At 40.1% G+C, this 15,317-nt stretch overlaps 2 protein-coding genes across 4 annotated transcripts in view; one reads left to right on the plus strand and one right to left on the minus strand.

Moving 5' to 3' along the window:
* SS3 (starch synthase 3) overlaps positions 1-15,317 on the plus strand; it is a 549,711-nt gene that overhangs the window by 379,973 nt on the left and 154,421 nt on the right. The window lies entirely within an intron of this gene.
* On the minus strand, positions 11,650-14,434 carry LOC149248822 (uncharacterized). The gene is made up of 2 exons (XM_089456114.1): positions 12,239-14,434; positions 11,650-12,116 (listed from the first exon to the last, which is right to left on the minus strand). Exon 1 carries the CDS (start codon positions 14,389-14,391, stop codon positions 12,685-12,687), a length of 1,707 nt encoding a protein of 568 aa, XP_089312240.1. The 5' UTR covers positions 14,392-14,434; the 3' UTR covers positions 11,650-12,116; positions 12,239-12,684.

Below are 15,317 nucleotides of genomic sequence, written 5' to 3' on the forward strand. Positions count from 1 at the left end.
GATCCTCCGCATCGGTACTTGTGCTTATGCTTGGCCCACTACCTCACATCCCCTACACAGCTGCTTCCTGTACTGTTCCCCATGACACTGCCATTGCCACTGCTACATCTGTACTGTAGCTCCCTCTCAACATGCTGCCCCTAGCACTGGCACTGCTAGCTGCTGCACTGCAACTCAGTTACCGAGAAGTAAATAACTGTCTTCTCCCAAATACTGACATTCGGTTAGTCTGGAAGCCTCGTGATGCTGAAGCTCCCTCTGCTGCTATCTTGTGCTCCCTCTGTTGCCACTGTGTTACTGCATAGACCTCTGTGCTTCTCGCACTGCTGCAACCTCCACTATGTTGCTCTAGATTTTTGCACTTAAGCACTGCCTTACTGCTCCACTACACTTTGCTCTACCTGACACCTGTCATCATGCTATTGTCATTAAGGGCTCCTGTAGCTGGATGTGATCCAAGAGTTTGGGTACCTCAAGGATCCTGCCCCTGGCATGTAGTCCTCCTGACTACAACTCGATGTCTCCCCACCTCTTCTCTGGAGGTGCATGAGCACTTATGGCACAATCGTCATCAGTCTCAACCTCTTTCTCTGCCTTAGCTAGAGCTGCCTTTGAATCAGAAGCCTCTCCCTTGTTTTTCTTCTTGGGACACTAGGATGCATAATGTTCCATCTCTCCACAATGGAAGCACTTATACTTGGAGATGTCCTTCTTCTTTCTCTTCCCTTGCTGTTCTACAGATGCTAGAGCCACATCCTCTTCCTCCTCTTTCTTGACTCGAGCTCCTTTACCACTACTCCCTGCTTTGGTCAACCTCTTGATCTCTTCTTGTCAAAGAGCTACCCACATCTCTTCCCAACTGGGAAGAGTAGCCCTGCCCAAAATACTTTGGACAAATGTCTCCCACTCCTCGGAGACTACATTCAGGGCAGTCCTGACCATGAACTTTGGATCTGGTGTAGACCCGATGGAAGTAAGCTGGTCGCAAATATCCTGCAACTTGAGAAGGAATGGATTTATCTGCTCTCCCTTCTACATTTGATATGACTGCAACTGATTCTCCAATAGCATCTTCCGCTGCACGAAAGTGCCCTGATATAAGGTTGTCAAAGTGTCTTACATCTCCTTTGTTGTGCTCTTCTCAGCAATATGTGGTATGACATGATATTTGACCCGTCAAGAATCATGCACTTCGCCCTCGCCTGGGCATCCTCATACTTCTCGTTCTCAGCTGGGTCAACTGGGATAGCCACGGTTTTCAAGGCATACTTCTTGATGCGATGTCGATCCAGGACTGCCAGGATCCTAGCCTTCTAGATGACAAAGTTGGAAGCCCCGTCCAACCTGTCCTGATCCCGTAGTCCGTTCACTACCATTTCAGCTCCCCTTCTAGACTCCCTCTGAGTCTCAACTCCCCTCCTGGAAATCTCCCTCCGAGTCTTGATTTCCCTCTTGGAAATCCTCTTGCCAGCTGTGAAACCGCTCCTTTCCAATCCTCCTTGCAACTGCAACTCAGATCGGGATTCCTTGGCTAGAAATCCGTCAAGGTAGTGACTCCCTCTACCTTGGTTTTGTCTCCTTAGACATTGTTCTGTATCGACAAAAACAACGTCCTACCAACTCCTCAAATCACAATCTACCCACAGCTCCCCAAGCCCCGACAATTGAAGAAATTGAGCCTTTGAGGCTCTACGCAATCTCAGTAAAGGCTGAATCTGTTCCTCCTGGCCACAATGTCAATCCTTCGTGGCTGAGAAAGATGAGCAGGAACTGAATGTAGGTCTGATCTCTCTCTTCGCCTCTGCGTTGACCCTTCTCCTGGCTCGAAATGTTGACGCAGGCTCTGCGTCACTTCTTCTCTAGCTGCTTCTGCTCTGGAACAACGTTGTCTCTCGAGATAGCTGCTACTGCTGCAAATTTCATATTTCTGTTGGTGCCTTTAGTTCTCCTGTGATCTACAATGCTTTGATACCATTTGGAAATTTCTAAGTCTGACACATTAGAAATCTCTATTGCATTATTTGGTTTATTATCTCCTACTTGTGATAAACACAAATGCAACCTTCACACATATATAGATCAGCAATTGAAATAAACTGAGACAACACAAGGGACATTGTTATTTTGAATAATTGTCCCCGGAAAAACCCAATGTGGGAAAACCGGTGCAGCAGATATGAGGGTTTTATTATTATGCAACTTTCTGAATACAACTAGGGTGCCAGGAATGGCTCACCCTTCAGAGATTTTCCTTGGTAGAAGTACCTCTTCTTCGGAGAGATATTTCAGCTAATCAGCAACTGGATGATTGGTCCCACAACAACTTTGATTGCTCCTTTAGCTGGTCAACAAAAGCTTCTCCAAGCAACCCTCGGGAACTACGTCACCCTCCAGGGACCGCGTCACCCTCTACGGCTCTGCGTCAGCTAACCAACTCTTAGCTTACCCCACGAAAATTCTTCAGCGTTGCCTCTATAGCCCAGCATCAACTCTGCAGCCCTTTGCGCAACCTCTACTACCTTTGCGTCAGCCTCTTTGCCCTCTGCGTTGGCCTCCTCAGCCTCTACGTTAGTCCTATCTGCCTCTGCATCAACCTTCCTAGGCTCTGGGCTGTCTCTCTTGCACTTTCTCTGCCTCCCTGATATGTATTCTCGGCCTTTTGCCAAACTGCCCCTCGCTGCAATAGATCACTAACTCGATTTCTCAGCAAATCCTGCCCTAGAAAATCGATTTCTTGATCAACTTGGTGTGTCTCCAATTGACCCTCAAGCCTCTTCTTATACTTTTCCTGTTGACAATTCAACGGCCAAGATTAAGTCCCTAATCAACGGCTAAGATTAGATCTGGCTTGATCCTCGTTCTTTAGAACTTTCTCGCCCATATTATATTAATACACATTAATATTTTAATTTTCCTAAGTTTAGACTTAGGAACCCCATTAAAAATATTAATTATTTTAATATCTCTTTATCTAAGTGGAATTTCCCCAAACGATTTCTAGGTCTTGGAGATCTTATGTGCCTTAGCCTCTCCACCAATTTTCATGGCTAGAGCACATCCGATGCTACCAAAAAGCAACAGGAAATCCAAGATAAGAATAGTCCTAAAAGGGCATACTTTGTGAACATCCGAATGAGGTATGTTCTTTTTAGAGGTAGTGTCGTATCACACGTAAAGCCTCCCAGCATAGTGCTCTTGAATGAAGTAGAGCTTGTCCAGTTAGGCTACAAAGACAATGTTGGTTGATCATAATATTGATGCTTACAGTTAGCTAACCAAACCGACTCTTCTTATGAGAACTTTTCAAAGGGAGTACTATCCTTGTACTGGTTGGACAATTATGAATGCCTCCCTAGTGAAGAGGGAGTGTTGAAGAATGTAATTAGTTTCGGTCTTCATAATTGTCATTTGACTTATTTGGAGTTTTTTGTGAGTTTCATTGGGAGCTTGGAGAGTGTTGACTTTTTGCTGGAGTAGTCATCTTGGAGGCTTGGAATTGGACTTGGAGCTATTTTGGAGATAGTTTAGAGTTGTTAGTAGACTTGGCATCTTCAAGAGGAGGCTAAGAAAGCTAGTTTGCATTTCCAGGTAAGGATTTTCACTTGCAAAAATCCGTATTTCACTGCTGTCCTTGTATTTAATTTTTTTTTGTGTTCTATGCTAAATTGTTATCAAATCTCTAGTTCTTTGCTATCAAATTTTGTAGGCTAAATATGCCCCATTTTTTTCCCTTTTTCTTAGCTGCAAATTTTCTTTAATTGGCAGATTTCTTTGCAAATTTCAAATATTTCTAGCCACCATGTCTCCAAAGGCCTAGGACATTACATGGGCTCATTGTGATGTGATTGATGGAAAAATGATATGCAAATTTTGCAATTTAATTTATTGGAGGTGGGGGTATTCTCAGGTTGAAACAACACTTGGCTGGGATAAGAGGCCAAGTAAAGCCATGTGATGCACCAAAGGAAGTGATAGGTCTTGTTGGGGCAGAATACCTTGCCAAGTTTGAGAAGTTTTAAGAGAATAAGGCTAGGGAGAAGGCTATCTAAGAAGAAATTGCAAGGAAGAAGGAAATTTGACAAGACATGAAAGAGAGTGTGTTAAGTTATGGTCTGTTCTATGCTTATAACAGTTTACTTCTTTTCCTTATTATATTCCACAGATTAGCAATCACATGTACATAAAGTAAAGTGCAAATAGAACATTAAACGATCGACAGAAAACAATCCAAGACAAGATACACAAGATGTGGCGGCTAGCCAGGGACAAAGCCCACAATGTGTGGAGAAACCCTTTGATCAAATCTACTTTTATCTTCAATAATTCAACAGAGAGAAATAGTACAATAAATTTGATTCATATCAGCAGTAGCAAACCCTAGATTAGCAACATTAACATTAGTGGCTTCATCATGAAACTAGGGCAGACGATATCTCACAAACCGACTGTCGGATCGGCTTGATTCCACCACCAAAAGTTGTGGCTTCCAGAGGAGGTTCAGATGAACTTACAGTGCAGTTCAGATGAGGAGATATTCTAGTCCACGCAAGTCAATATTTACTTCTGCAGTTGCAGCTTCAGTTTCGGTAGCGTCCGGCTTCAAACTAGGGCAGTCGATATCTTGCAAACCGTCCGTCGGATTGACTTGATTGCACCACCAAAAGTTGCGGCTTTCAGAAGAGGTTTAGATGAACCTACAACGCAATTCAGATGATGAGATCTTCTAGTCCACGCAGGTCAATCTTTACTTCTGCAGTTGCAGCTTTAGTTTCAGCGGCTTCCGGCTTCACATGTGTGAGGGAGATACCCTTTTCTGTGCAGTAGAGAAGAGACTCTTTTTTGCGCAGTAAAGAGAGAGAGATGTGATGAGATGAGTGAGTCCAAATGAAGAAAAGTCCTCTTGTATTTATACACAATGTTGGTGTTTGAATAGATGCGACTGTTGGGCTTCTGAGCCTACATGAGTTGTAGGTTGTCTTGATAATAATTTCATAATCAAAATAAATTCATATCTCGATGAATACTTATCAGAATCGGATGATCCTTATATCAATCCTACACCTCTTGATGAGAGGAATCTAGTAAAAAATATTATCAGCCATGAATAAGATGACCCACATGAAGTTTTTCCCTAGTTTCCAATTTTAACAGAGTGGGCATGATGATTTTGAGATTCAAGACTCCTCTTCTATTCCTTCCACCAATGACCCCTTTCACTATGTTCCTCCTGCTCTTGGGTCTTATCATCAAGGCCAACAATCTAAAGGAACAAAGAGGCCGAACATCCAGAGTTATTTCTCATCCTCTGCCACCACTACCTCTGCTAATCCCACTTCCTCCTAGCCAAGTCGTCAACCCACTTTGGATGAACATTGGAAAAAACAATGCAAAGAATCTTCTTTTCAATACATTGCTAGATGGTGGTATGATGCAAATATCCCATTTAATGTTGCTCACTTACCTTATTACCAAGCTATGTGGGACTTTGTTATAGCTACAGGGAATGGCTTCAAAGGGGCTACTATGCATGAATTGAGGGGAGCGCTTTTGCAAAAAGAGATTTCTTCCATCCATGAGTATCTGGTGGAGTATAAAGGGTCATGGCTCAAAATAGGTTGTTCATCATGCCAGATGGATGGACCGATGGAAAGAACCGCACTATCATTAATTTCCTTGTTTCTTGCCTCAAGGAACCATGTTATTGAGATCAGTTGATGCATCTGATAAGGTGAAGGATGCAACCCTTCTATTTGAGCTTTTCGATGACATTATTAAATAAGTGGGGGAGCAGAATGTTGTGCAGGTTATCTCAGATAATACCTTAAACTATGTTCTTGCTGGAAAGATGCTTGAGTCCAAATATAAGACCATATTTTGGACTCCATGTGCTGCACATTGCATAGACCTCGTGCTTGAGGACATAGGCTAGAGTGAATAAAAATACTGTAGAGGATCCCAAGTGCATTACAAAATACATCTACAACCACTCATGGGTATTGAGCTTAATGAAGAAAAACACTAGGGGAAAAGAGCTTTTTAGGCTTGCAATTACGAGATTTGCAACTCACTTCCTCATGTTGCAATGTCTCAATTCTCAACAAAATAACTTGCAATTTTTTTTTTTTCTTTTGATGATTGGACTTCATTTCGGTGGGCTCGTAGACAAGATGGCAAAGACACTAAAAAGAAAGTTTTTGATAATAATTTTTGGAAAAGGTCTGCAGAGCTTGTGAAAATTATCGAGCCCCTTGTTAAGCTGCTACGAATGGTGGATGGGGAAAAATTAGCCATGGTATACATTTATGAGGCTATGGATCAGGCAAAGGAGCATATACAAGCAACTTACAAGGATAAGTTAGCTAAATATGGGCGTACTGTGAGATCATTGATAACAGATGGAACAATTAACTCCATCATCCTATACATGCAGTTGGGTATTTTTTGAACCTAAAGTATCATTATAAAGCTTGGCTAGGAGATCTGTAGGTTGGGGAGGTCAGAGATGGATTGTATGATTGCTTGGAGTGCATGGTCCCTAACCATGCAGACCAGTTGGAAATACATAGACAACTTACTCTTTTCAATATGGCAGCAGGTACCTTTGGCAAAAACTTGGCAAAGATGGCAAGAGATGTGGATCAACTAGGTAAGCAATTCCAATTTGTTTTTCTTTTAAAGTTCAATTGTTTACAAATTTACAATTCAAATTGTCTGTAAATACTTGTAAATAAGTAATGAAATGAACTAAGTTACTAATTAATGTCTTTTTCTTTGCAGCACATTGGTGGGAGTCATTTGGCGGCCAATGTCCTCAATTGCAAAAGTTTGCAATTAGACTCCTCAGCCAAACTTGTAGTGCTTCGGGTTGTGAGCACAATTGGTTTGTTTTTGACGTGTTGACCACTACGTGTCAACTTCCCATAGCAGTACACCCCCTTTTCTTCGCAAAAGGGATAGCGCTTGATTGACATGTCTGTGCCATTCGACAGTCATCGTCGACTTGATCAATTTATGTTGTAAACCCAGTTTACATGTGTGAATTGTAAATAATCTTAGCAGAGTTGAGTCATGTATGTAAATTGCCTAGGTGGACCTAATTTTCTAGTGATAATCTACGTTCCGGAAGGTTTTTTGTCTCACCGATCCATGATCGGCAGAGTTTTCCTTCAGCCTAACCCCAAAGCCGAAATGAATTTTGTCATTAGAATCTTAGAGGAATCCTAGTGTGTTGATCTGCTAGATTATATTTAGTCGTAGAACTGGGTGGTCTATGAGGGTCTATGTCAAATGGGTTTTCCCCTTTGAGATGTAAAATTGTAAAAGTCATGATGTAAAGTGTCTTGAGGGTTAGAAAATGTTTTAATCCCCTCATAAGTCCTAAGTCCTAGGTGATTTTTCCAAAGGCTAAGTTCGAGGATCCAAAAATAAAAATTAAAAAATTAAAAAAATTAATTAATTAAAAAATAGATAAAAATAATAATAAAATTTAAAAAATTTAAAAAATTCCTAAAAATTATAAAACTTTGAAAAGCATAAAAAAAAAAAAATCTTATAGTTTAAATTTTGATTTAATTTAATTTAGATTTTAATTCAGGTTTTATTTTTTCTATAGTTTTATTTAGTTCTATTTATCAAAAATCAAATAAAAAAATAATACAAAAAATTCATAAAAATAAAAAAATGATAAAAGGTTTCCTTTTAGTTTAGTTCAAATTTTGGATTTAAAGTTGCATTCACTTAGTCTTTAGTCTTGTTTTATTTTAAAAACTAAAATATTTTGAGAGGGCTTAACAAAAAAAAATTGAAATTTTCATTTTAGCGACTTTTGCAGTGTTTATGTTCCATTTCTCTATGGCTAAATGCACTTAAATGTTCAGTTAAAGTTAGCTATGTGAAAGTGGCAACTGGTCAGCATTTCAATTTTGTGATTTTTTAAAGCATTTAATTTTTCTTCAAGTTTAATTGCTGGATCATCGTTGAAGCATTGTGAATTTACTGGATATCTTGCATTGCTTGGGTTATTTGATGATAAATGTTTGTTTTACATGGTTCATATCATTAACTCCATAAGGCACTGGTTTATTAAACTTAACAAAATCAATTAAGTGCTTGTTTCCCCTCGTGTCTCCCAACCCAACTGTTTCACAGTTGGTCATTCATTTTCCCATAGGGTCTACCCCCCTTAGCCGCGGGAGACAGGGTTAAACGGAGAGATCGGGGATCAGAGTGACAGCCCCCGGTCTGAGCGTTGTCGTGACAATCTGTGCGACAACATTTTTTGGCGTCGTTGCTGGGGACGCTTTATTCTCGTTGTTTTCAAGGACTTTTCATCATTCATCTTCTCATTTCTCATCATTCTTTCATCTTTCTCATCTCTCATTTGAGTTGGCAGATTCAACATTTTTTGACATCATTTGGATCTTTTCATCGCCTTATCTTTCATCATATCAGCAACTACTCTTCAGTTCGTTTCTTGTTTGGGTGGCGATTCCATTTCTTTTATTTTTTCCCAGACAAGAAGCCTCCCTCATATCTGCTTGTTGGTTTCTTTTGGATCCTAGAATTAGATTCATTGTTCAAGTGGCGACTCCACTTCTTTCATCTATTGATTTTCTTGAGCAGAGATCTCGTTCTGTCATCCATTTGGTCCCTCGTTATTCATCATGGATTATTCGTTTAAACCATGTCATTTTACTGATGATCTCCATGATATACCGGAAGTGGCCATTTCTAAATTACCGTTGTTGTCAAGTGGTGATTCAGTCGTTGTTAAAAGACATCTAGGCTTGTTTACTCATATAATGATCATATATTGTAGACCCCCCCAGTATAATCAGGAAGATGTCAAAATGCGTCTTTTTGTCTTTTCTTTAGAGGGTGATGCTTTGAATTGGTTTAACAATTGTCCTAAGGATTCTTTCACTTCTTTACAAGACATTGTCAATGCTTTTAAAGATAGATATGGTAATCTAGATAGCTTGCCTTGTGCCCCTAAAATTGTGCAACAGAATGAAAGTAATCTTATGAAAGGTTCAGCTGTCGGTGAAAGATTCCAAGACAATTCTTCATATCAGAATGTGCCATCCACTTGTACTATTGCAGATGAAATCCATGATAGTGGAAAAGTAGGGACAAATGACAACGAAAATGAAGATCGAAAGCAAATTATACAAGAACTAATGCTGCTAGTAAAAAATATGGATATTAATCAAACTAATTACGCCAATGATGTGAGAACTTTATGCACCCACCTGGAAAAACGTAATAGGGAGATGGAGCTCATGCAAAATCAGCATGCTAAGGAAATTGAGGCCATGAAGATTAATCATGACACAAAAATTAGTTTTATGCAAAGCAATATGTCAGGCTTAGAGGAAAATATGACGACCATGAAAGCTAATCATGATAGGGAAATTAATTCTATGCAAAACAAGTTATTAACTATGGATGAAGAAATGACTATCATGACACTCGATCATAATAATCAGTTGGCTACCATGCAAGCAAATCATAAGGAAGAGATAAACTCTATGCAGCATTGCTTGATGACCATAAAGGAAAAGCACGATAAAGTAATAAAAGATATGGAAGAAGACCATGCCAAGGAAATCAATGCTATGAGAGTTGAACACTCTAGCCAGATAAATGCCATTACAATACAGGTACATAAATTTCAACAGTGGATTAAGGATGAAAGAAACCAGGAAACATCAATAGATCAGAAGCCTTCTCATTTGCTGCAACAAGCTCCATCTTATTATGAGGAGGTCATTGGTTCGATTGAAAGGTGGTTAATTGAAGGTGATCCAGATAAAATTAAAAACGATAAAGATCAGATGCAAGATGAAGAAAGACATGTCACGCATATCTTACATACTTCATCTGATAGCTTTGAAGCAAAAAGTTCCACGTCATCGATAGCTTTGAAGCAAAAAGTTCCACGTCATCAATAATACAGCCTACCAGGAAGAAAAAGCGCAAGAGGAAGAAAATGAGAAGAAGATTTGATGCATCAGACGGCCGCGAGCAGCTTGATTTTCGGATAGGAAAAAGTCCTACCATATGTAGAATTGGACATGGCACATCCAACAAGCAGCCGACAGATTTTCCTGAAAGCAGGCAAATGCTCAGTATACACTATATTGAACACATCTGATGCCATGGGGCATCCTTTGTATTGTATTTCTAACCCTACTCCTTGTCATTTCAGCATTTCATTTCTGTTTTAGGATTAGATTTACTTTTCCAGATAGTTAATAAATGAAGAGCTTATATCTTTCATGTGCTTAATGTTATATGATGATTTTTGGATGGACACTACTTATGTTTTATTGTGTATTGCGTGGATGCAGATTCTGGATTCTCACATTCCTGCAGTGCAGCAACGTGTCCCCAAGTGGAGCCAGATGTTGACCACTACGTGTCAACTTCCCATAGCAGTACACCCCCTTTTCTTCGCAAAAGGGATAGCGCTTGATTGACGTGTCCGTGCCATTCGACAGTCATCGTCGACTTGATCATTTTATGTTGTAAACCCAGTCTGCATGTGTGAATTGTAAATAATCTTAGCAGAGTTGAGTCATGTATGTAAATTTCCTTGGTGGACCTAATTTTCTAGTGATAATCTATGTTCTGGAAGGTTTTTTGTCTCACCGATCCATGATCGGCAGAGTTTTCTTTCAGCCTAACCCCAAAGCCGGAATGAATTTTGTGATTAGAATCTTAGAGGAATCCTAGTGTGTTGATCTGCTAGATTATATTTGGTCGCAGAACTGGGTGGTCTATGAGGGTCTATGTCAAATGGGTTTTCCCCTTTGAGATGTAAAATTGTAAAAGTCATGATGTAAAGTGTCTTGAGGGTTAGAAAATGTTTTAATCCCCTCCTAAGTCCTAAGTCCTAGGTCCTAGGTGATTTTTCCAAAGGCTAAGTTCGAGGATCCAAAAATAAAAATTAAAAAATTAAAGAAATTAATTATTTAAAAAATAGATAAAAATAATAATAAAATTTAAAAAATTTAAAAATTTCCTAAAAATTATAAAACTTTGAAAAGCAAAAAATAAATAAATTTCTTATAGTTTAAATTTTGATTTAATTTAATTTAGATTTTAATTCAGGTTTTATTTTTTCTATAGTTTTATTTAGTTCTATTTATCAAAAATCAAAAAAAAAAATAATACAAAAAAATAAGGGGTAGAGCCACCCTCTAGCAAAAATCCGAATTCAGTTGGGGAGCAGCAGGATCAGCCAAGAAGGCTGACGTCAAAGCTCCAGGAGGCAGAGGAAGCAACACAATGCTGATGCAGTGTCCCAATGTGCTCCACGCAGTTACTACGAAGGGGCGTCGTAGTTGTAGTTGGGGACAGCTAGTATCAATGTTGCACGAAGCGGGAGCGAAGCGGAAGCGCGGAGCGCGGAAGCGTCATTTTCCAAAAATCTAGGAAGCGAAGCGTCCACGGAAGCGTCTGCTATATATATATATTTTTTTATATTTTTTTGCATTTATACTCAAAACAAACATCCCAAATACCAAATTAATTGTAGAAGACATGAAAACATGCATATTTTTGCATAAATCAAGATAGATATGGCATCCATGATTCCATTGTAGTTACTAGTATGTACAACAATCATCTATATTCTAGCTATTACAAACATACATCAAATTTTTAAGCATATTATAAAACATAAAACATTTAAGCATATTATAAAACATAAAACATAGAGCATATTATGATTTATCTAGCAAGTGAGCAACTGTCAACATTTGTCATGTCCAAAATTCAAATAATAATGTTTACAAAATATGTCACTTGGTCACCGCCAAGCCAAAAAGGTTCAAAATTCAAATTCACAAGTCTACAAGTCTAATGAGTAATCTATGACAAAAAGAAGTAGATTGTGAATATATCTACTAATCTCTCCTCCTTCCACCACGAATAGAACGTGATGGCGGGCCTCCACGTGGTGGCAATGAAGAAGATGGTCCCTGTGTAAGTCGTGGCACTGGAACTGATGAAGAAGAACCCCCTGCCGTTGGTGTTGAACCATGGAACCTAGAAACCAAGGGACCAGATGGGGGTGGGGGTTGTGGCATATCAACACCCGTGTCATCATCCTAGAATCGCTCAAAAAATTCATGCAAAAAAAAAAACACTAGTTAACAAAAAAATTAAAAACATGAATTAGAGAAATGCTTTATAAGGGAAAATTGGAAAATTCATACCACAATGGACATACCTGGATAAGAGAATCCTCTAATTGCTCTAGTCGCAACACTCCATCCTCCAAATTGGGCTCCTCTGGATTCTTGTCCCAAGTCAACAAGTCTTTATTAGACTTTGCATCTTCACAGTAATGGGACAACAATCGCAAGTTGTAATGAACATAAACCAAGCTCTCTGCCCGGTCTAAATTCAACCTGTTCCTTTTAACACTGTGGATGAAAGAATAAGAGCTCCAACACCTCTCTGCAGAAGAAGTGTTTACCACCTGTGATAGCACCCGCAATGCCAAACTCTGTAGAAGTGGAGTAGGCCCTCCATGCATGTTCCACCACTCAAGAGCAGAAAAATGCTCTCGATCTTGAATTGCATGCATGCTCCCAAATGGACCAGTGTTGCTCGTATAGTTGCTCACCTGTCTCCGTACCAATGCAGCCTCCTCATTATCAGGGATTAATCTACTCAATGCAGCCATATATTTTTCGTGAACCTCTTTATCTTGGTGTGGTTTTTTCCTGCTTCCCCCCCAGGTGCTGGTTTTGAAAGCCATGATGGATGATAGTATTTAGGTGTCAAAACATATGCTAATGCATGCAATGGAACATTTAGCATATCCCATCGGTTTTCCACCTCTTCACGAATATAATTGTACAAGGTGGTATCTCTAGGCTCAACAATGTCTTTAATCTGCCCCAACATGCTATCCATTTGCTCATACACCTCCCCAATTACTGGTCGATCTGAATCTGCAAACTTGATCATGTAATAAATTGGTTTGGTGAATTGCAAAACATATTTAACCTGTGACCAAAAGTAACTATCAAGAACAGTGTCCTTGACTTCATTAGCACCATCTGTGTCAGTGTTAATTTCATCCCATGTTTCAGCACACACCAGATTAGTTAAAGCTTGTCTCACCCTCACTAGCCGCCTAAAGGTGAGGTAATAACTAGCAAATCTTGTCTTTGCAATTTTAAGCAATTGCAACTTGGAGTAAGTGCCATAGAAGTAGTTTACCCTTGTATGCCCTGTGATGAATTTAATGAGCTGCTTCCCTTTCCTGTAAACCTCAGCAATCCACCCACAATCTTTGTGTTTCACAATATCATGCATCAAAAGGTTCAATGTGTGAACCAGGCACCCAGACCAAAAGATGTGTGGATGAGTACGCTCAATAATTTTTCCTGCTAACTTACAATTTGCTGCATTATCTGTGATCACTTGAACCACATTATTCGGACCAACATCTTTGATTGATTTCAATAGGAGATCTGCAATGTTTTGTGCAGTTGCACTGATGGAGGAGGAGTCATGAGATGCAATAAATACTGCACCACTAGAAGAAACACCAAGAACATTTATCAAATGTTGATTTTTAATATTTGTCCACCCATCTGATACAATGGATACCCCAGAATCCACCCACTCATGTGTAAAACGTGTCAAAGCTCTTTGAACCTTAGCTTTTTCTCTTTCTAATAACACTGTTCTAGCTTTCTCATAGTTGGGGGCCTTGTATCCTTTTGGGGCTTCATTGATGGCCTTTACCATTTCATGCCAATAGGGAGAGCGAAGCACATTGAATGGTACACCGCAAGCACAAAGAAAACGAACTATCTTTCCATCCACATCATCCCTCCCAGCAACATTAAGGAAATCCCCTATTGTTTTTCTACCTCCAGAGGTTGCAAAAGTACCATGAGGAGATGGGCAACTACCAAATTTAGAGGTTGCACTTGATTCAGAATGAGTTTTTTGTTTCTTGTTTTTTCGTTGTGCAGCCATCTCTATTTGGATGTATTTTTGTCTTTGTTCACTTGAAATGTTTGGGCAAATGGTTACCCCCACAGAACCCTTTTTTTCATCACTCTCCAGCACCCCACAAAGATGCCTCCTCAGACGGGTATATGAACCCGTATATGGTTTTCCTCCATGACAACCATGAGGGCACAAAAATTTGTAAGATCCACCACCCTTTCCCCCTTCAAGTTTGGTCACATAGTTCCACAAGGGATTTGATGTACCTTTCCCATCTTGTGCTTCAGTGTCCCCTTCAAGTTCATCCCCTTCCTCTTCAAACCCTTCCTCCTCATCATACATTGGGTCACTACTATTAGGACCAAGTTCATCCCCTTCCTCTTCCCCTCTATTCCTCACCCTTGCCATCATTAAAACCAAGAGTGGAATGATACATAGAAGCCAAAAGAACACCATCTTGGAATATGGATATAGGTGGTGGACAACTTGTGAATAAAGGAGCAAGTAGAAACAATGGGAAAGAGTAGGAGAGGGAGGAGAAAAATACAATTTTTTTTTCAAAAAAACAAGGGAGTTTGGGGTTTGAACTTACCTCTTTAGCTCTTGTAGATGAAGTCCTCCAAGCTCTTGCTCCAAGCTCCTCCTCCTTCTCCTAGCTCCTCCTTCTTCACTCCTCCAAGCTCTCCTCTCTTCTCCTCTCTTCTCCTCTCCTTTCCTCTCTTCTCTTCTCCTCTCCTCTCTTCTCTTCTCCAACTCTCATAAACTCAAAGTGAGAAAATGAGAAGAGAATGGGGGCTTTATTCTTTTCTAAACTCACCCTAAAGTGACCCTAACCCACCCCTAACCCACCCCCTCATGCTTAGTTAAGTTAAATTTTAAATGAAATTAAAAAAAAAATATGTTATCCGCGGGTTGCGTGCGGGTTGCGCCCGGGTGGCGTGCGCTTCCGGGCAGGTTGCGTGGCGCCACCTCTTGCCAGAACCGCATGCCGAAGCGCGATTCCGGGGGCAACGCAACCTCATTGGCAGGAATCGTATAAAAAACATGGAAGCGCGCAACCTCAATTTCGGAATCGCGATTCCTGTGGAGATTCCGGAACGCTTCCGCACGGGTTGCGGTTCCGGGTTAGGATCCGGGGGGGGGGGGGCGATTCCTGCAACCCTGGCTAGTATAGTTGCTGGAACAGAGAGATTTTACCGAGTGAAGTGAGGTAATCTCACTTAGGTTTCTGCCAGTATATTTTGATCTCTGTAACTGGATTGCTGAGAGGGCATCCAGAGTTGTATTAAGAACCACTGCTTAATAATAGAAAACCCTCAGAGTTGTTGCACCAGTTT

The sequence above is a fragment of the Pinus tabuliformis genome, chromosome 7, assembly GCF_031772625.1.
Source record: "Pinus tabuliformis cultivar Carrire ecotype Pingquan chromosome 7, CPIR1, whole genome shotgun sequence".
NCBI lineage: Eukaryota > Viridiplantae > Streptophyta > Pinopsida > Pinales > Pinaceae > Pinus > Pinus tabuliformis.

Coding starts and splice junctions, on each gene's coding strand:
- LOC149248822 (XM_089456114.1), bottom strand. CDS start 14,391: ATGATGGCAAGGGTGAGGAATAGAGGGGAAGAGGAAGGGGATGAACTT.